This window comes from Zychaea mexicana, assembly GCF_025766255.1.
Source record: "Zychaea mexicana strain RSA 1403 chromosome Unknown BDB00scaffold_32, whole genome shotgun sequence".
Classification (NCBI taxonomy): Eukaryota; Fungi; Mucoromycota; class Mucoromycetes; order Mucorales; family Lichtheimiaceae; genus Zychaea; species Zychaea mexicana.
Genome location: NW_026516695.1, coordinates 217,616 through 236,979, shown reverse-complemented (window position 1 = coordinate 236,979; position 19,364 = coordinate 217,616). Strand labels below are relative to the sequence as shown.

Below are 19,364 nucleotides of genomic sequence, written 5' to 3'. Positions count from 1 at the left end.
TCTCACTCTCCCACCCACCCCCACCCCCCCACCGCGACAACTGAAAGGAAAAATAATAATAAAAAAAAAAGTACCGCTACTTAACAGAGCAGAACAGACCCCTCCTTTCCCTCTCTTCTTCTTCTAAACTCCTTCCGTTTGAAAGCGCACCCTCTGTTTCTTTCTTGTCTTCTTTCTCTTTCTCGTTCTCTCTCTCTCTCTTTCTTTCTCTCTAGTTTCAACCCTTTCATATTCTATATGTTGCCACAGTTTGGTTTTATCGTTGCTCAGGCCGGTGCTGATGCGCGAATGGCCGCTCCTGCCGGTCCACCATCGGGATTGCCTCCACCTCCTCCTTCTCACAACTCGAGCATCGCCTCCATGTCCAATCAGTACCGGCATGACGGTTCGTCTGTCACACCTCCTCGCGATCGGCCATACTATTCACGTCACTCGTCTCCAGCACCACCGTCTACTACTCCTACTACTAATACTACTAATACTACTCCTTCTTCGTCGTCGTCGTCCATGCCGCATCCTCCGCCTGTGCTACCTCCTCCTGTTCCGTACATGTATGCTGGCTCAGACTATAACTATCAACGCCCGTATTATCCTCCTCATCCTGCTGCTGCAACGTCAGTACCGCCACCTCCCCCACCATCAGCACATCCACAACAAGTGATACAACAGCAGCAGCATCAGCATCAGCATCAACCGCCGTTGTCTACCTCATCTTCTTCTGCATCGTTTCGTCCGTTGCCTCCCAAGTGGCGTGACGAGCCACAGTTGATGCAACATCACGCGCCCTCAGCAGCGACAGTAGCAGTACCTCAGCGACCACAAACCCCTCCCGCACCATCGTCTGTGTGGCATGCACCAACGCCTCCACCTCCGCCGTCACAGCAACAATTTGTACAGCAACAACCACCCCCGCCACAAGTGCCTCAGGTATCACAGCAACACGTACAACAATCAAAACAACAGCAGCAGCAGCAGCAGAAACAAGCATCATCCTCATCCTCATCATCAACAACAACAACCACACCTGCTGCTGCTGCTGCTGCTGCTGCTTCATCGTTCCATCAGCATCAACCCAAGTATGACTATGACCCGTATCACTCACATTATGAATCACAATGGGATCAACAAGGTAAAAAATCACCTTTATCTGTACTCAGTGTACAGGGCTATTAAATAACACACCCATAACAGATGACCAGGGCGGGTCGTTGTCGGAAGCACATCAAAACAAAAGGATGCGCAGCTTGCGCGAATGCAATGATCTGCTGACCACAATGAACAATGAGTTTCTCGAACATAGCACAGTGTACGTCACTACTCTCTCCCTTTCTATCTTTTTAGTTCCGTGTTAATTGTTGTATTGAATCATAGTATCTACCACAACAAACTGCAATCGCTACAAGAAGAGCTGCGCAGCATACAAGAAGGTGAACACATTAGTTGTACGTTTGACTACAAAATTTGGGGCCTGTGTTGTATGTTGCTATACTGATGGACTGTAACAGGGACCCACGAGGCGTTTATGGAAGAAATAGCGGACTTGGAAAAGCAGCGTGAAGAGGCGATCTTCAATGCCCAGTGTTTGATGGAGTACCACGTGTCGGGGCTTAAACGACGTTATGAAACCGACGTGGATGCGGCTGAGCAGGACTACGACCTCGAGCGACAGCACCTGCACGATATGATTGTTGCTGCGATTGACGACCGTCGGAAAATGGTCCGGGAGGACCGCGACAATGGAGTCGATGTCAAGGAGCTCTTTAGGGACGCGTATCATCGTGTCAGTAACTCAAAACGCAGCTTGCGGAAACGACATCTCGATTACCGGTCGCAGAGTGCCGCGTCTCCTTCGCGGCATGAGAACTCGCGGAGAAGACAGAGTAAGTTCTTTCGGACCCCTGCTCCTATCATGATGGACTTGAGAGATCTTTTTAATCATGCAACTTGCATTGTAGCTCGACCAAGCAACATGTACAGTATCAATGGACCGATGTCACAGAGGGAGGAAGAGGACCTTGATCAAGAGTTTGCATTTATGAAAGGGTTGAAACGGGTGACAGCTGCAGCGCAATGAAAGGGGGGTGGTTGTTCTCTTGATGGGTGAGGAGAAGGAAAAGGGGGGGGTTTTCTTTTCTTTTGATCAAGTTTGACACCATGCGTCATGCATTGCATATCTCTCTCTCTCTCTCTCTCTCTCTCTGTACATAATACACATCCATTACACAAAGCAAAAGACGTGTTATTGTTGTTGTTGCTGTGTGTATACTGTGTGCGAAAATTCAAGATTATTTATTGAAACAAATTGCTGCTGCTGCTGCTGCTGCTGTTATTGTTGTTGTGATTCGCAAGCAAATGTTCTGTAAAATAGAGTTATGTGCAAAGTGGAGGAGAGGAAAAATGTGTGTCAAACTGTGCAATAGTTATAATGGGATTGTGATTGTGAGTTATGTGTGGAAATAAGTAATAGAAAGACAAAGAAGCAAAGTTAATGCGTTGCAGTCCAGAGGCTTGATCCCGACGAAGAAGCGGATGAATAGCACGGGAACAGCATCAGGGACGCCCGTCTGGAGGAGGACGATGTGGAGGAAGATGCTACTATCGTTGGATGGAACTGTTGAGACATTGTCGACGACGATGACGATGGTGGTGGCTGTAGCGGCGCTAGTGGCGGTGGAGGTAATAATGGAGGAGACGGGTCATCGGCAAGCAAGCCCGGCGGCAACAAGCTTTCTGCATCGGTTGGCAATAATAGTGGATCGTCATTTGGCTCTCTTTGTCGACTCACAATAGCCGATTGCTGTCTTTGTTGTCTTTGCTGTTCTTGGTGTTGGAGATGCTGCAGCAAGAATGAGCAAGTTGGCTGTCGTGGTGTCAGTGTCGGTGTTATTGTTGTTGTTGTTGTTGTTGTCAAAGAAGCCACCGCTGTTGACGTTGATGAAGCCTGCTGGTGTTCTGATAAAATGGGTGACAGGGATGGTGGAGCCATATTGACTGCAGTAGCAGCAGCAGCAGTAGTAGTGGTTGTTGTGGTTGTTGCAGACGGGGGTATTGACATAGTAATAGTAGTAGGAGCAGCATGAACGGCGGTAGAGTTGATTGTGACTGAGCCATTCTGATGACGAAACGTGCAGCGAGCACCGTAAGGACACGTTCCGGTTTGACAATAGGTTCGACACACTTGGGTCTTGTACTTTGGATGTCGCTCAACGTCACGGAGATCGTCTAGTCCGTGCGCATACTGGCACTTTGTGCCGTACCTTTTGTTTATTTTTATGTACACCTTGGCTTAGTATAGGAGTTGTTGTTGTGATATATGTAATGCATATACAAACAAAGCAATCCGCTGTTATCATACCTGCAGTGATCCAGTTCCTCCCAGTTCCGACAGAGTTCAGTCTTGTACAGACGCTGCTTCTTTTCTGAGCCCGTAGCCGTCGTCGTAGCTGTTGAAGTAGTAGTGCGCATTGACTGTGCCGCCAAAGAAGACAATGTCGACGACACATGTGATCTGCAGGGCTCGGAATGGCGCCGATAATCGCCACTGCCACCGCTGCTGCTGCTGGTGTTGCTGCTGCTGGTGTTGGTTTTTTTTAGGTTTGTGGATGTCGGCGAAGAGAGGGAAAGTGATCGCATGCGTGTTGACATATCACCGCCACCTGTGCTGTTACTGTTATGGGTTTTATCATGCTGCTGCTGCTGCTGCTGCTGTTGCTGCTGCTGTTGCTGTTGACGCTGATGGCTCTTATTATTAGATGATGACTCTGCTGATCCTAAACCGCAAAAAAAAAAAAAATATCAGCACACCCGCAAAAATCTTTTTTTTTCCTAGACAAGGGTTGATTGTACTACATACCACCTTTACTTTGTCTTGAGCGTTTTCGACCGCTGCGACGTGAGTGACTATTATGTTGCGGAGGTGGTCGGGACTGACCACTTTTGGAACGACTGTCCCCGGCCTCCTGCTGCATAAGAGCGTGTAAAAGGGAGAGAAAAGAAAAAGGAAAAGTAAAAGGGCGCGATGGAAAATTTTGAAAGAAAGAGCGAAAGAAAGAGAAGAGAAAAGGAAAAGGTTAAAGCAAGAGGGGTGCTACTGTGTATTAATAAAATGACAATTGACTTACAGAAGGAAAAACAGTGGTGGTAGCAGCAGCAGCAGCAGTAGTAGTAGTAGTAGTAGTAGTAGTAGCACGTGAAAGGAATGGGTGTGTGGCCTGGTTTTGCTGCAAATCATCGTGTCTCAAATGTTGGGTCCTGCCCTGTGTCCGGCAGGCGTGGTCTGTGCGGGTCTGTCTGTGTGTGTGTGTGTGTGTGTGTCTCTCTCTCACGGCACGGAGTATAGATTTGCCGTGCGACTATTCCCCCCCCCTAACAAGACATCGGCACACACAGATTAAACCTCAGAACAAACAAATCCAAAGGAAAATACAAACTAACTTTATTTTCCAGTGTCAAGAAACGACTCGATCTCGTCTCTCTTATTCATCCACTAATACCAACAATAACCTGGATGCAGCCTTACTTGATCATCTTTACGACAAGCCTAATAGCAGCAGCAGCAGCATCAGCATCAGCAGGCAAGTCACCGCCACTGAAAGCGCAATTCGGAGTCAGCTTGACAGATTCCTGCGACTGTGGCTACATGGATGAAGGCAACACCTGGAGCGACATGTGGCACATGGACTTCCAGCCATGGCACACTACCCAAAAGATCAACGACATTTTCGTCGCGCGCTACAACATTGAGGCCAAATACGAAAACACACGGGACCGCACCTTTGACGTCCAGAACGTCAGGCTCAATCCTGCTCCCGGCGGTGGCCTGCAACTCGCTGTCACCGTCGAGGACAGCGGCAGCACCATACGTTGCGCCGGCTTTGGCACCCAGCGCCAAGACTTTCTGTACGGCTCATTTCGAAGCTACGTGAAGACGACCAACGTCAATGGCACCGTCGCTGCAATGTACATTTACAATTCCCAAGAAGAGATTGATATTGAAATCTTGAGCGCCGTCTCGCCGCCGCAGTCCTATTTTGCGATCCATCCGGGACTTTTGGAGAACGGCCGTGCAAGCCATCTCACGCACGACAACCATCACCTAGGCTTTGATCCGGCGGTCGAGTTCCACGAGTTTCGCTTCGACTGGACGCCCAACCTGTGCATCTTTTATGTGGACGGCATAGAGGCGCAGCGCATGGTCACGAATATTCCCAGCTTGCCTGGACGGCTCATGTTTAACCACTGGTCGGATGGCAATCCCAACTTTAGCCAAGGCCCTCCCGCAAGTGATGCCATTTTTGAAGTCATGAACATCACCGCGTTCTTCAACTACAGCATGACGGACCCTAAAACGGGATTTAATACAACCGCCCCGGCAAAGTGTAGCAAGACTCAGCAGCCCTGCAATATCCGGGGTACGTTGGTTTACAATGGATAGATGGAATGAGTTTTATTGGGATAGGATGATGGAATAGTCAGGGAAAAAAGAAGAAATCTTAACGGGTGATTGATATATATATATATATATATACAAAAACAAAACAAAAAAATCAACAGGTATAATGGACTATCTCGAAACGAGACCGGCGGAATCCCAGGGTGCAATGTCTTCCTTGCCACCCGAGGCAACCCGAATACCGACTTCGGACGAACTACCGACGGATAGGACAAGGACGAGCGATGGTGTTGCGGCTGTTGCTGCTATTGTTGCTGGGAGAGAGACACTTGGCTTGCTTGGGCTGCTTTATGCCGTCATGATGCTTACATGATGATGGTAGTACAAAACAGATACATAACAATTAAACACATGATCATTTTCTTCTTCATGTTTGTCTGCCCTTGCCCTTGCCCTTGGGATCATGATGGAAGGGTGGTGGCGAAAATGAGGGTGGTGGTAATGACGATGGAGAAGCGTGCGCCACAAGCATACGCAGTCGTTCCAAAGCAGTCGCAGTAGTGGTTGAGGTAGTAGTGGTTATAGCAGAAGAAGAAGTATGGGTGGTATCATCGCTGTTCAGCCATGCAAGGAAATCCGAATTCAATAGCGCCTCAGCATACAAGCTGTCACCGTCGTCATGCTCGAGTTCTTTGGCCTGTGAAGGGCTCTCCTGGAAATCTGAATCAAGTTCGTATTCGTAGTAACGAGGCAACAGCACATCGATCACCGAGTCGCTGCGTTGCCATGATGATGATGAGGATGATGACCCGCTTTTAGGAAACCTGAGCATAGTAATACCAGTCGTTGCAGCAATGTTTAGCGTGTGGACAAGTAACCAAAAAAAAAAAAAAAGAAGAAAAAAGAAAAAAAGGACGATTGAACTACGAAAAAGAAGAAAGCAGCTGATATAATCTTCAATTCATATTAAGACAAATCGGAGTTTTATTGCAAGTTCCATGATATAAAAAAAAATAAAAAAGCATATGAAAAAAAAAAAAAAAGGTTTTTATTTCTTGTCCTCATTGAATAACCGTAAACGATCGACTCTGTGAGCTAAATCGTCTCGGGCCGCTGCGTCCGATGCAGATGTGCTAGACGCGGATGACGATGTGCTGGACGAAGACCAAGTGGATGTGCTCGAGTCACTGCTGTATCCATCCTTCTCTGCTGTCTCCTTTTGCTTTCTCTTGGCCCTGCGTTTCTCTTTACGAGCCGCTCGTTTCGCCGCCCGTTTCTCTTGCTTGTGTTGTCGTCGCAGTTGTCGCATGTCACGCTTCACTTGACGTTGACTTTGTTTTACTTGACGTTGCCTTTGTTTCAAATCTCGGAGATCCGGGTGATCCTGGAGGAGCGCTTCACGTTTTGCTACAAAGAGATCGGCTCCGAAATTGGATGACGAACACGACGGTCGATGGTGGAGATGGTGATTGTTGGCATGGCGATGATGGGGGTGATTATGACGGTCACCCCAGTGTGGCATCGGTGGCACAGGTGGCATGATTGGTGGTGGAGGCGGCGGCGGTGGTGGTGGATGCATACCAGCTGGTGGTGGCGGGTGATGCATATGATGAAGAGGTGGCGAATAGTAGCGATGATGATGGTGATAGTGAGCATAGGGCGTGTTCCAACCGAACGACGTTCCCAAAGATGAACCAACCGATTTCAAAACGCGGGTCCACAATGGACCTGTGCATGGTGGAGGCGGTGGGTAGAGCGACGGTTCCATGTATCCACGAGCCATTGGTGGTGGCGGTGGCGGTGGTGGCATATGCATGTGTTGCTGCTGTGATCGATCCCAAAAGAACTGGTCTTCATAGCTTGGTGGGTCGCGTTCTTCATCATCTTCATCTGGTGGTGTGATCCATGTTGTATCGTCAGCTTTTCTCTTTTCTTGTGAAAAAGAACCAGCGTCGGGTGCTGTTGGCGGTGGATACAGACTATCCGTAGGATAGTATTGTTGTTGTTGTTGCTGTTGTTGCGGTGCTGATGATGATGGTGGCTGCCTTGATGTTGATGATGCATCGCTTTGTGAACGCTGTAGATTCGATTGAGCTGTGGCAGTGGTTGCTGCGGAGGCAGCCTGATGGTGTGTAGGATAAGAAGGGCCAGTAGAAGGCACAAGTGTTGCCAACCATGATTCAAGAGGACCCAGATCGATTTTTGTGTTTGTGGTAATGGTGCTGGTTATCGTACTGGCCATCTGACTCATTACCCGCATGACCTCGGCATTTTGCTGGATAACTTCACGGTACTGGTCCATCAACTTGCCAAGCTGCTCGAATGTTGCTGTAAAGTCGACACCGTTGTTCACATTTGCTGAAGCTTCTAAAGTACTGTTTGCGCCACCACCACCAGCAGCAGTGGTAGCGGCAACTGGTGTCGCCGATCGAGGAGAAGGCGTAGCAGCATCTGTTATATCGTCTGCAAGATTCACTTTTTGTTGTTGTTGCTGAAGGTCGGCTTCTTCGGGTGCAAACACCCACGCCATTGAATTGTTATCTTGTTGATGACGCTGGCCATACAAACGAATGTTGGATGAAGCTTCGGGCTGACGCAGCAACTCGATGAGCTCCATGTCGCTCGACAGAGTGATCACGTCGTGGTCGCTGTCACGATAGTACAGTACGGTTTCATTGGGGTTCGAGAGCTGGAACGAAGACTGCAAGACTGCGCATAAAGTATGCCATGAAGTATACTGCTCTGGCAAAGAAAATCGTCGGGTTTCGTCTCCTATAGTGACCTTGAAGTTGTATTTTCCCGTGGCCATTTCTTAAAGTAAGGACACCGGGAAGAAAAGAAAGAAAGAAAGAAAGAAAGAAAGGTGTGTGTGTGCTGATCGAGAAGAGAAGTGAAGAAAAGAAAAGGGTTTTGCTATTGTTTATACTTTATACAAAACGAGCAAGCCATTCTTGGCGTGATTGTCTCGTTCGGGGTCATGTCGCCAAGCCTTGACTATGTGGTTCCTTTTTTTTATTAACTGGCCTTGTGTAGCCTCCATGTTCATTTCCCCTGTCTGTCTCTTTTACTATGGCCTGCAGCATGATCGACGTGCTGCTGCTGCTGCTGCTGAGATCGAGGAACAGCCAAGCTGCGGATGGCAGTGTGGCGGAGTGGCCAAGACTTCTTTTTGACAACAAACGTCTGTCTCTCTCTCTCTCTCTTTCTCGTTTACATGTCCTTTTTAAGACTATAAACGGTGATAAATGCCCGCCTTCCCGCAGCGGATATCAGTAAATAGTTTTACTACGCTACCCGAGTGATTTCAGTCATCGGACTCTGGGCTGTATGAAGTTGCTACAAGGATAAAAGGGACACGTACGTTTTATCGCACAACAGCATGTAATATGGGCAACTTAAAATGAGAGCACGTGGTGAAAGGACATGGGCCAGGTCTTGCAATGCGGGTACAACAAGAGAGTGCGGCGAGCCATCCGTTTCACTCCGAATTGGGTGCGCGCCGTATGAATTACTTCCATGATACACGAATAGCATCTAAATGAGACAAGTGTTCTTCATTTTGCTCTACTTCTGGCACCGGCATCATCGAGTGTCACAAAATATCCTTAGTATATAATATACGATAGGCTCTAATCGCTCATCAGCGTCTATTCTGACGACATATGGCAGATATATCAATCAACGAGTCTGAGATTGTTTACGCATTGGTGTATATCGATGAGCAGCAGTTATATCCGCTACGAATATATCTTTTTTTTAAGAAAGAAAGCTAACACAGGAGGCAGTGACCGATGAGAGCTTAGTATATGAATTCACTACATCGAGAATCCAGAGGGGTGGCTAATGAAACGAAATTGTGTATGTTGTCCCACTTTACCCTCGGAGTGGTCCTTGTTCGCTCGCTGTACTTTGTATAATGCATGACATATTCGCAATGTGCTAGGTTACAACCGGTTTCTTTTTGCGAAAGAACGGCGTTTCCTGTAAAAGTATGTTCCTCGTTCCGCTTCAAAGCATCAGTGTACCTGGGATAAAGATATGCACTGCCATCGTCACTATACCGGGTAGAAGAGCTGACCTTGTAACCATTTGAACCGTTTCTCGTTTGCAAGGCCGGACCTACCTGTATATGTATCGCGCGATTTTATTGTTGCATATAACTTTCTTTATACCTTATGCTTCCTCGTCTTTTTGCCTAGATATTTTCTTGTTTGCAACCGAATAAATCGATCTGATGTCGCTTGTAAACTCGCCCGATTTTCATACGTGACCCTATGTAAGGGCACTCTTGCTGTCACTGCATGCATGCCACCGGAAACCCTGACCCGCTAATGGTTTCTTTTTCTGTATGCATTGATTCTTAGTTCTCATAATACATAATGTTGGTGGCTGTGGATCGTCACCTATACGCGCAGAGCACATCGTTCCCGTACTAAGTTGTCCAGAGATTTGACGCCGATATAGTAACTAACACAAAATAAAAGGTGCTGTATTCAATCTTTCGTAGACTGTGGTTGGATCGACGCATAAGTTCTATGTAAGGGCTCGTCATCATGCAATGTTCATGCAGGACAACAACAGGGTGGAGCTGGCCTTTCCGAGGGGATACATGTTGGATGTGGCAAAAAACCAAGGTTGTACGCAAGAACAACCGATATGGCGTACAGGAGTACATGAAGCAATTAATGTGGTGTGGCGTTTTGCACATACTGTGGCCGGTAAGACGAAGAAGAAGGCAATCAAATGAGATGGGATGCTTTACAAGAAGAAGGACGAGTATTCTGTGTGTGAATTTTCTTACTTCCTTGCTATCCGGCGCATGCGGGCTGGTACGTTACGGGGTGGGACCGAAATGCAAAGAAGAAAAGCAGGTTGTGTGTACAGTGTGACAAGGTGCTTCTTTTTGTATTGCAAAACACATATTTTAAACATCGCCCACACGTCTGTTTCGCCCTGTTTTACTCTTTTCCATACACACCGCATGACAACAACAACAGCAGCAGCAGCAGCAACAATAGCAATAGCAGCAGTGCATCTGTTATAAAATCAAGTATCCGTCTTCTTCTCTTTTTTCTCTTCTTGCTTTTTTTCTTCCTCCAAAGTACCCCGTATTCCTTGTATATATATACCCCTCCACCCTTTGTTTAAAAAAATGGTGCATCGCTCGTCTTCTTTGCAACAACGGTACTACGATGATTATGACTATTACGACGACGATCCATTCTATGATTACTATGCTTTATCACCAGAGACTACTTCTGCACGCCGTCGACCATCAAAAAGCAAATCAACCGCAACAACAGGAACAACGAGACGAACAAAACAACGTTCAAACAAGGTGTCCGGAGAAAAAACACCTCGTCGACGCAACAGCAGCAGCAGCAGTGGTAGCAAGAATAGAAGATCCAAAAGTGTGATGAATGATGATGAGCACCAAGGTTATTATGGACACTATCCGTGGGGCCTAGTAGGACAACAGGACGAAACAGCTCCTCCGCCTCCTTGGGGACCCATGTTTGAAGGTCACGACTCCTATAATGACGATTACCTGTATTACTATGGCTTGACCCCGTGGCCGCACGGACCGATGCCGCACCTTGCTGACAATGACGATTATGTTCTCCTCGATGATGATCATCCTTCCCCTTCTTCTTCTCAGCGCAAGGCATCCATTTCCAAAAAGAAAAAGAAAAAATCGACGTCCACTTCGCCACTATTACCACAACAACAGCAGTCTGCAATTGACAACAATTTCAACATGAGCAGTCCTAGCAGCAATATCATTATCAGTGACGAACCATTTGATGACACGGTAGCCTATATCCCCCCGCAACGACGAAGCACAATCCAGGGCGCTGCAGAATTCCACCATACCCAACACCAGCAACAACAAGACGATCATCACGGTCATACGCTAAGACGACGGCATTCCTTATATGAGCAACCGAGCACAAGCATGCTTTACAGCCCCATGATGCTTGAACAAGAGCCAGTCATTCCCATGACACCGGGGACAGCGCCGTCCCCATGGATACCATCCATGCCAATGGCGAATAATGTCATGGCTCAAAACTTTCCTAATTCTCAACACAATCAGCTGTCCATGATGGCTAGACCCCCACCGCCTCCACCACCACCTCCTGCTGCACCCATGATGCAGCCGTCAATGACGCAGTTTTCAATGCCCATGATGCCACGACTACCGTTTATGATGCCCCAAGCCATGCCGCCCGTGCCCCCACCATTTGCACAACCAGATGTGCTAGGAGGGTTCCCACATCAACCGATGATACCGCCTATGCCGCCAGGTCTAGGCCCACCCCTACCTCCACCTCTGCCACCTGGACCAGGTCTTCTTCCACCACCGCATCACCCCGCACCAATGCCGGATCCAGAACCAGCATTACCACCACCGGCGGCTGCTACATCGACTGCAGCAACAAGAGCAGTAACACGAGCCGCATCGCCTGCAGTCAAGAAAGAGGAAGCGAAAAAAGAGGATGCAAAGCCAAGAAGCAAGTCACCGGCAAAAGAGGAACCGAAACCAACAGCAGCAGAGGAGCCACCTAAAGAAGAAACCAAAGGTGACGATTCGGCACCAGCGGCTGAAGAGCCAGTAGCAAGCGATCCAGCACCTGTTGAAGCAAAGGAAGAGCCGGAAGAATCAGTAGCAGCTGCACCATCTAAAGCTGATCCTCCTCTTCGACGAAGTCGATCATTGTTTGGCGGTTGGCTAGGCGGCGGTGGCAACAATGCCAAAACACGACTCATCCATGACATGTCACGATGGGATCCATCTAGGGTCATGCCAATTGAAGACGCAGTACTGCCTCCAAAAACGTCCACAGTAATGACCTCGCGTGGGTTACAGCATCCATCTTTTGTGGCTGGCCATCCGCTCAACTCGCTTTTTCCTGACCCACCAGCAGCACCGCCGGAAAATCCTGTCAAGCGAAGCAACACATTATCTCGCAAGGAATCAACGCGGATCATGAACAAAGCGGACCAACTGCGGGTACGACCTTTTATATGGTGCTTCCGCCCTATGGATCCGATATTAGCAGAATCACCAACGATCGTGTGGGCTGCTTTTGATATCCGAAATCAACAGCTCCTCGATCCTCATATTGACGCCGTGGTACATCAGCAGCCCCCAGTTAATCCATATGCTACAGTTTACTTGGCTGCTCAAAAGGAGCTGCCTGGTCAGACGATCGTCCAACCAATCATGGGCATGGGATATAATTATCGAACGAGCTTGTCATCCAAAGCCGTTCGTTTGGAGATCGTATGTTTACCCAACAATGATCCGTCAAAGCTCATGGTGAGACAACCCCTCACAAACCAGGGAGGCGAAAACATGGATACCGCTCCAGGATTGTCATTCGCAACGACTGGTCCTGGGATTGCCGGAAAATTGCTAAACATGTTATTTTGAAGGAAGAGCCCATTTCTTAACATCATAATCCCCCTATCTCTCCATCTTTCCCCATATTCATACTGTATCATCATACATTATCAAACCTTTAAATCATTCATTTGTTTTTGTTGCATAAAATATGCACTTTGTAGTAATAATAAGTTGTCAGTTTTCTTTAAACGACTAATATCAGTGTTATGACTTGGTGAAGATGATGATGAACGGGATCAACATGACTGACGACACACAGGATTTGTTATAATGGGATAATTAAACACGGTTGCTTCTGTTATGTAGTAGCAAGGTCTGTATCGGTAAGTCACTAACCTATACTACTGCCTCTTCGTCCCGAAATCCGTTCACTGCGACGTAATAACAGGTGGTAGTTCGATACACAAACGATACACCAACAAGGTCAACTACATTTTCATTATGATGTTTAATATACTGAATGCATACTGTATAAGTAATTTAACACGTAGTTTAGTACACAGGCACAATCAAGTGGAAACAAAATGGGTGGTAGCCTGAGTAAAGGTTTCTCTATGAAAGGATGTAACAATACCTTTGGATGAAAACGATATTTCGCGCAAGGAGTTGATAGGATACACATCAGTTTTCAATTTGGAGTAAATATGTACTGAATGCCGTAGCCAGCGTCTTTATAGTATCAGTGAGACATTTAGAAAGTCTCGACCGTTGTATTGACGTGATGTAACAAAAACAAAAGACACTCTCTTATACAAGTATATAACCACAGCAATCATTCCCCAAGCCCGCAATGATGGATGTGGCCAGCTTAAAAAATGGTTTGTCAAAAGCAGACTATAGAGCAGCATACAGTAGCTGTTTTCGACATAGTATGCGCGTCATCCTGGAACTACTAATATCCATACAGGCTGCTTGGTTTGCTCATTTTACAGTATCAATCACCTCCTTCAACAGCAGTGACATAAAGCCAATCAGACGTTGTGTTACTTCCTCGGCGTATGTGCTGGTGACGTATGACACATGCGAAAAATAAAGGGCGGTAGCCTCGTACCCTCCGAGCAATATCTTTCCTTTCGATTATTTTCGCGAGCAAAATTACGCGAACACAAAAACTAGAAATAAAGGAAGGTGAAAAGCGCGTACAAAAGTGTGATAAAGCGCGTTGTGATCGTGTTACTGTCGCTACGGTAGAAGATCTCCCATTGTTCCCTGCATTGTTAGCACGGACCTGTGGATGTGGAGATCGGGTATTTAAAGCGAAGCGGGATTTGAACGTGTGCACATGAAGGCACCCCAATTTCCGCCGCGTGTAGCTTCTCGCTTTTCTTTACCACACTTATTTTTACTACCACGTCATCGACCACCAACTTCCGGAGAAGCCAGTTCTTTCAGCCAAGCCAAACTGATGTTGGCAAGCAACTGCTGCCCATATTGCCCTGACAATATGACCAGACCAAAGCTTCTATAAGATCACCTTGAAAATACTTTGAGACGTAATTTCACAAGTGAGCGGCGTAAAGCGACAAAAGAAATCACCTTTGTGACGGAACCAACAGCAAATCCACGAACCTGCTCTCGGTTGCTGCTTCTGCTTCTGTAAGAAGTCTTTCGACCATGAAACAGTGTTTAAAAAAGCACAATGAAAGTGATCATGTTATTACGACAGTGGTAAGTTGGTTTACCTGAAAGAAAGGGTGAGTGTTTAAATTCTTTTTCATAGATCGATAATCATAACCGCCGCACTTGTGCATACGATATCAAGATTGAAGTGATCTGAATGGCCGCACAAATTACTGTGACGGATGTCGTTGTTGGTGCATGCTATACGGTAGTTTGGGTCGCTCTGAAGATATAACGTATGGCAGCGGGAGCAAGAACATATTTGCGCAAACGATCCGGGTAGTCCAGAAAACTAGCAATGCGACGCAAAGTTGCAAGAGATGAAGGGATGACAATGCTCGGGTGCAGATCGCCAAGAATGACTGTTATACAGTTTGCTTATGAATTTTATTCATTCAACTGTAAACGCAGATGGATACCCCATGTTGGAGAAACGTCAAACTGGCCACCGCTAAATGCATTTGCGCAGCAGAAGATACGGACAACGATGATGATCTTCTGGCTGCCGAAATTCTTCATGCATTGTAAGCTCACCGAATCAAACATGTCTATTAGTTCACTTTTATCTAAACATATCATTTATAGATCGGGCCGGTTGATCAAAAACAACCATGGGGAATGCATGCTAGAAGATAGCTTCGCGCATCAGTATTGGATCCCATCTTGGAAACTATTTTTGGTTCTAATGAGTACCTCAAGCCTCTCTACATCTTTTCCTCTTTCTCAAAGTAAGTCTGCCTTTACCTTGTTGTTTTGCCTCAAACTTTCTCTACCTTTCCTTTAGATGGTTGCAACTATCGTCGTTAAAGGCGTTGTTACTCGGGGTACCGTTTACCGATCCCGACAGCGCATGGTTGGAGAAGTCTTGATTGACCAACCGTCGGCCACTTTCTCGGTCTACTGCGACGAGTTTACTACATATAAGGTGATCGCTGGCCTTCCTCGGCTCATTACGTTCTTGGTAGAGAACAATGTCGCGGATGGTGTGTCTGTGGTTGCGCAAACCAGGTTGTGCGGTATTTGCAAATGGTAACCCGGTGATTACTGTGATTGGTACCTTAGAATTGAAGGTAACATATAAACAAAATCCTGGGCGTGTGCCAGATTATGTGAAGCTGGCAAAAAAAATGAAGTTGGTGCTGCATTAATTGATACATCGTGGTGTGGATCAACCTATTGCTTGTGGGATTTTGATACATTTCTTCAGCAGCAACAGCAACAACAGCTTCTCTCTCCTCCTTACATTCCAGCATTTTTGCAGGATTTTGAGGATGTTGAGATGGATGTTGTTGAGGAAGCAGTAGACATGGAATGGGAGACGGGCGATGAAAGAGACATGGAATGGGATCCCACTCCCACTCTTGTCGCGGTCTACTGGCCATATTGCAGTCCATAATTGTAAGTAAAAGGTATGCCTGAAATTGACACAGACGATAAGCATAATTAAACATTTCTTTCATTTGCTAGGATCAAAATGCGAAACGTTTGTAATGGATTTGTCCTACAATGGTGTTTATCGTTTGATTAAGTTGTCCAAAGCAGACCTTTGTCTTTCCTTCGGACAACAACCACTTTTCCCTTACTTCTTCGACGACATGATGCGCCTACGGGTATGATGAGACATTTCCTGATACATGCAAAAGACCAATCATTCACTTTGTTTTTTTGGCTGATAGGCTCTAACACTGAAAGTTGCACAGGCTGTGAAAGAATGCCATGTAAATCGAAATCTAGGGAAGAGAAACGCAAGATAAGACACCTCTGGCATGGTTACGGAAAAGTACTACAAAGGTCGAAAAAATATCTTTGGCATAGCGTGTGATATTTCGGAAAGACGATGGTAGAAGATAGAGATATGAAGATATTACTTGTTCACTCCACCACATAATAAACACAAATTTTTAAAGCAAACAAATGCTCTTGGTTTCTGAAAATATAGCGGGAGTTATTTTTTCTTTCACGATTAGTTTGAGTCCGGTATTGTAATAGCATCAGAGGATATCACTGCACAGCAGAAGGCAAATAACACAGCTAAAAAGTGGGTTATTTGCTATAGTATTTTTAAAGATAACACAGCAAATAACCCAGTAGTTTATTCGACATCTAAAAGTGAGATTCCTGGGAATACACTAGGTATTCGCGTAATTCAAGTATGAACAGCGTAACACCCCATGTCTCAACTCTTTATATGCGGACGATAGTATCATACATTGCATTGCAGAAGGGTCTGGGTACTCCGTGTATTTGATTAATTAGCGATAATGTGCGTATATGGATTGCAGCAGTAATTCATAGTGACAACAACAATAATAAAGGATCTTATTTAAGTCATCCATTATGTATCTTTGATAGCGACAGTAGCAATAATAACGGCTAATACTGAGTCTAAGGCTAATGCTATGGTATGGAGGGGACTACTAGCAGCGGGGATGGATCCAATAAGAGGAGGAAGCTTGTGGATGTAAATGGCCAGGGCCAGAGCCAGAATTAAAGAGGTAGATTGGAAGCGGATGTGGAAAGGTAAAATGGTACGAAGCATACCTGCAAGCTAAACACCGCGGTAAAGGGCCTACAAGAGCAATAAAAAGTAGCTTTGACGATAATCTCATAAAGTAGTTACACAGTCTAACACATTCCAGTGCTACTAACCTACAATCGTTTGTTGGAGAAGCTTAAATGTTACAAGCGCACATGAAAAGAGTAAGTACAATAAGCCATAAACTATGATACTGTATACCTGGATCATGCTTGATATATCATACTTACACAATACGCTAGATACTATAGAAGCTGGCCTGAGTTGGTTCAAGGCTGAAGGACACGTATATGCTGGTGTTACTGCTATGAACCCGCGCCCTAAGTACGAATGGTGGGAAGACGAGAACTGGGGCCGTTACCGTACAGAAGCGATAGCATTAGTACAGGAAACATGGCAGAAACGGATTCGGATTGAAGTCGATCCGATTCGGATCCGTCAATGAATACCCCTAATTCCCACTTGTCTACTGTGTTATTTGCCCACTACTGCGCTCACTGAAACAGCAACGCTGTAAGAGCAGGTCAAAAATGCTGTAAGAGCAGGTCAATGTTCTTAAATAATGGAAAGGAGTGACTTCCTCATCCCAGTCCATAGCATCATTTCCTTGCTCATCAACTGTTCGACCTTAATCATCTTCATAATAAAAACGAGTAGCCATCTTATTAAGAAAAAAAACGAAAAGAAACCGACTCTTGAAAAAATGAAAAACCGCCCTTTGGCACTAGTGGTCCAGTATACACCACCCTCCGATAATGTCGCCGCTTGTTTGGGGGTGGTCCGTGCACGGCACTGTGTCAAGGGAAATCAAAGACACGAATGCGAATGAGCATGTAGATTTACGGAAGAAACGCTTTTCATCGAGCTAGTATACAGAATACAATCAGCGTGCGCTGATAGACTGAGATGTATTTAGCTGGCAAAGTAGTAGTGTCCTTGCATGTCCGGGTTCTATGAACGACCGAGATGAACAGCAGCCTACGCTGGCAGCACACACTGTATAGCACAATCCTATCTATTAGCCTTCCTGTACCGTGGTATCTCTCATGGTGTCAAACTATGATATGTATATAAGTAACCGAATTTTATTATGCAGATTGTCTGGTGATGGGACGATCTTTTCGTTTTCTTGGTAAGATGTTAGTGGCGCTGGTAGTACGTGGTTTTTTTCCCTGGCATCCATTGCCCCTGGTCCAACATTAGTATCTTATCATAACACGATCCTCCCAATAACCGCTTCCATTCCTTTCCTTCATCCAACAAGTCAGACAGCTTGTGTATAGCACACGGACCTTTCTAATTTATTATTATCTATGTCTTTCGACTATATGTGTGGTGCATAATGTTGTGTATGCGCGGACATAGATACAACACGCTTGACCCCATAATTGCAGTATATAAAGAAGACCCTTTATCTTTTTTAACTGAACTGTGCTCCTCAACTGCTGTTATCTGCCAACAGCTCTCCCAACGACGCCGTATGCAGTGGGTTTGCAATTGACTAGCTTGAAGAAAAGCCTTTCTCCAGTTTCCCTTACCCATCTGACCAATACTCATTCGAGTTAAACATTGAGTAGACCTTCCTCTGAGGATCTGCCGTGTTGAATTGTATTGTTGTTTTTATTACATCGATAGCAATAGCTGCTTCAAGAGTAATCGAAAGAAAAGCAATATGAAGAACTAAGCGCTTGACAGATTTTCCCACTTGAGAAAGCTCCTCTCTTGCCCAGCACAGTGGCTCTGCTGACTGGCCTTACCATTACAAACCAGCTCATTCCCAGTATATGCTACTTCTGGTAGATGATAATCCTCCATCCCGAGTGTATGCTGGTGCTGGTAAAGTACCATCCTCCATCGCGAGTATGTGCTGCTGCTGATAAGTTGACCCGCTCATGATACGTATACACTGCCGCTAGTAAAGTTGACTCGTCCTTCATTGCTTTTCAATCCTGCTAATAAAGTAACTCGGATCGTTTGTTTTTGAGTGGTCCTACGTTCTTTTTGAGAAGCGTTCAGGATCAATTGGACGATTAAAAAACAGCACTATGAACGATGACTTACTACATCTTTCGACCCTTTAGCGCGTAATTTGCCATCCTTTTGTGCATTTCGGATGATTTCTCGAGTGATGCATCTACTACTGGCCGCAACGAGGCCGAACCAACGTATATACGCGAGAACCCCTTGTATCCATCGGACACTCTAACTGTCTTCATCACCAGTAATGCTTTAGTCAGCACGTCACAACAGTTGGGAAGCGACTTTAGCGTCTGATAACCATATCTTTTGCCCGAGTCCCCATAATTCTCTTAGGCCCATTCGCATGTCTGGTGACTTCCAAGGAAAGAAAGAGAGTTGACAGCGTCACTTGCCAGCCCAGGTGATGCCATGTTACACCGACAAGC

At 46.0% G+C, this 19,364-nt stretch overlaps 9 protein-coding genes across 9 annotated transcripts; 6 read left to right on the top strand and 3 right to left on the bottom strand.

Moving 5' to 3' along the window:
• The first annotated feature begins 117 nt into the window (after positions 1 to 117).
• BDB00DRAFT_821256 (uncharacterized protein) lies at positions 118 to 1,078 on the top strand. The gene has a single exon (XM_053123374.1). It carries the CDS (start codon positions 281 to 283, stop codon positions 659 to 661), a length of 381 nt encoding a protein of 126 aa, XP_052980187.1. The 5' UTR covers positions 118 to 280; the 3' UTR covers positions 662 to 1,078.
• Positions 928 to 2,234, top strand: BDB00DRAFT_821247 (uncharacterized protein). Its single transcript, XM_053123373.1, has 4 exons — positions 928 to 1,306; positions 1,372 to 1,442; positions 1,506 to 1,880; positions 1,956 to 2,234. The coding sequence occupies exons 1-4, from the start codon at positions 1,236 to 1,238 to the stop codon at positions 2,072 to 2,074; spliced, it is 636 nt and encodes a 211-aa protein (XP_052980186.1). The 5' UTR covers positions 928 to 1,235; the 3' UTR covers positions 2,075 to 2,234.
• Positions 2,235 to 2,262: 28 nt separating this feature from the next.
• BDB00DRAFT_350783 (uncharacterized protein) lies at positions 2,263 to 3,163 on the bottom strand. The gene has a single exon (XM_053117036.1). It carries the CDS (start codon positions 3,053 to 3,055, stop codon positions 2,486 to 2,488), a length of 570 nt encoding a protein of 189 aa, XP_052980185.1. The 5' UTR covers positions 3,056 to 3,163; the 3' UTR covers positions 2,263 to 2,485.
• BDB00DRAFT_762900 (uncharacterized protein) lies at positions 3,116 to 3,465 on the bottom strand (the record flags this gene model as incomplete). Its single annotated transcript, XM_053119360.1, has 2 exons — positions 3,116 to 3,257; positions 3,356 to 3,465. Coding segments are annotated over 2 exons (252 nt in total), but the record flags the coding sequence as incomplete, so codon positions are not given.
• A 1,085-nt stretch (positions 3,466 to 4,550) lies between these two features.
• BDB00DRAFT_821242 (concanavalin A-like lectin/glucanase domain-containing protein) lies at positions 4,551 to 5,470 on the top strand. The gene has a single exon (XM_053123372.1). The coding sequence runs from the start codon at positions 4,640 to 4,642 to the stop codon at positions 5,432 to 5,434; it is 795 nt and encodes a 264-aa protein (XP_052980183.1). The 5' UTR covers positions 4,551 to 4,639; the 3' UTR covers positions 5,435 to 5,470.
• An 864-nt stretch (positions 5,471 to 6,334) lies between these two features.
• BDB00DRAFT_821239 (uncharacterized protein) lies at positions 6,335 to 8,299 on the bottom strand. The gene has a single exon (XM_053123371.1). It carries the CDS (start codon positions 8,199 to 8,201, stop codon positions 6,441 to 6,443), a length of 1,761 nt encoding a protein of 586 aa, XP_052980182.1. The 5' UTR covers positions 8,202 to 8,299; the 3' UTR covers positions 6,335 to 6,440.
• Positions 8,300 to 10,289: 1,990 nt separating this feature from the next.
• Positions 10,290 to 13,056, top strand: BDB00DRAFT_821232 (uncharacterized protein). Its single transcript, XM_053123370.1, has one exon. It carries the CDS (start codon positions 10,545 to 10,547, stop codon positions 12,828 to 12,830), a length of 2,286 nt encoding a protein of 761 aa, XP_052980181.1. The 5' UTR covers positions 10,290 to 10,544; the 3' UTR covers positions 12,831 to 13,056.
• A 1,778-nt stretch (positions 13,057 to 14,834) lies between these two features.
• On the top strand, positions 14,835 to 15,571 carry BDB00DRAFT_882951 (uncharacterized protein; the record flags this gene model as incomplete). The annotated part of the gene is made up of 3 exons (XM_053128191.1): positions 14,835 to 14,947; positions 15,009 to 15,071; positions 15,391 to 15,571. 3 exons carry the CDS (start codon positions 14,835 to 14,837, stop codon positions 15,569 to 15,571), a joined length of 357 nt encoding a protein of 118 aa, XP_052980180.1.
• Positions 15,572 to 15,743: 172 nt separating this feature from the next.
• Positions 15,744 to 16,317, top strand: BDB00DRAFT_821230 (uncharacterized protein). The gene is made up of 3 exons (XM_053123369.1): positions 15,744 to 15,821; positions 15,891 to 16,033; positions 16,100 to 16,317. Exons 2-3 carry the CDS (start codon positions 15,914 to 15,916, stop codon positions 16,175 to 16,177), a joined length of 198 nt encoding a protein of 65 aa, XP_052980179.1. The 5' UTR covers positions 15,744 to 15,821; positions 15,891 to 15,913; the 3' UTR covers positions 16,178 to 16,317.
• Positions 16,318 to 19,364: the final 3,047 nt, after the last annotated feature.

What these genes read in the sequence shown, in the direction of transcription:
- BDB00DRAFT_821256 (XM_053123374.1), top strand. Translation starts at nt 281, where the DNA reads ATGCGCGAATGGCCGCTCCTGCCGGTCCACCATCGGGATTGCCTCCAC.
- BDB00DRAFT_821247 (XM_053123373.1), top strand. Translation starts at nt 1,236, where the DNA reads ATGCGCAGCTTGCGCGAATGCAATGATCTGCTGACCACAATGAACAAT. An exon ending in TTTCTCGAACATAGCACAGT is followed by an intron (nt 1,307 to 1,371) that starts GTACGTCACTAC and finishes ATTGAATCATAG; the next exon opens with TATCTACCACAACAAACTGC. An exon ending in GAACTCGCGGAGAAGACAGA is followed by an intron (nt 1,881 to 1,955) that starts GTAAGTTCTTTC and finishes CTTGCATTGTAG; the next exon opens with CTCGACCAAGCAACATGTAC.
- BDB00DRAFT_350783 (XM_053117036.1), bottom strand. Translation starts at nt 3,055, where the DNA reads ATGTCAATACCCCCGTCTGCAACAACCACAACAACCACTACTACTGCT.
- BDB00DRAFT_821242 (XM_053123372.1), top strand. Translation starts at nt 4,640, where the DNA reads ATGGATGAAGGCAACACCTGGAGCGACATGTGGCACATGGACTTCCAG.
- BDB00DRAFT_821239 (XM_053123371.1), bottom strand. Translation starts at nt 8,201, where the DNA reads ATGGCCACGGGAAAATACAACTTCAAGGTCACTATAGGAGACGAAACC.
- BDB00DRAFT_821232 (XM_053123370.1), top strand. Translation starts at nt 10,545, where the DNA reads ATGGTGCATCGCTCGTCTTCTTTGCAACAACGGTACTACGATGATTAT.
- BDB00DRAFT_821230 (XM_053123369.1), top strand. Translation starts at nt 15,914, where the DNA reads ATGGATTTGTCCTACAATGGTGTTTATCGTTTGATTAAGTTGTCCAAA. An exon ending in ACGACATGATGCGCCTACGG is followed by an intron (nt 16,034 to 16,099) that starts GTATGATGAGAC and finishes TTTGGCTGATAG; the next exon opens with GCTCTAACACTGAAAGTTGC.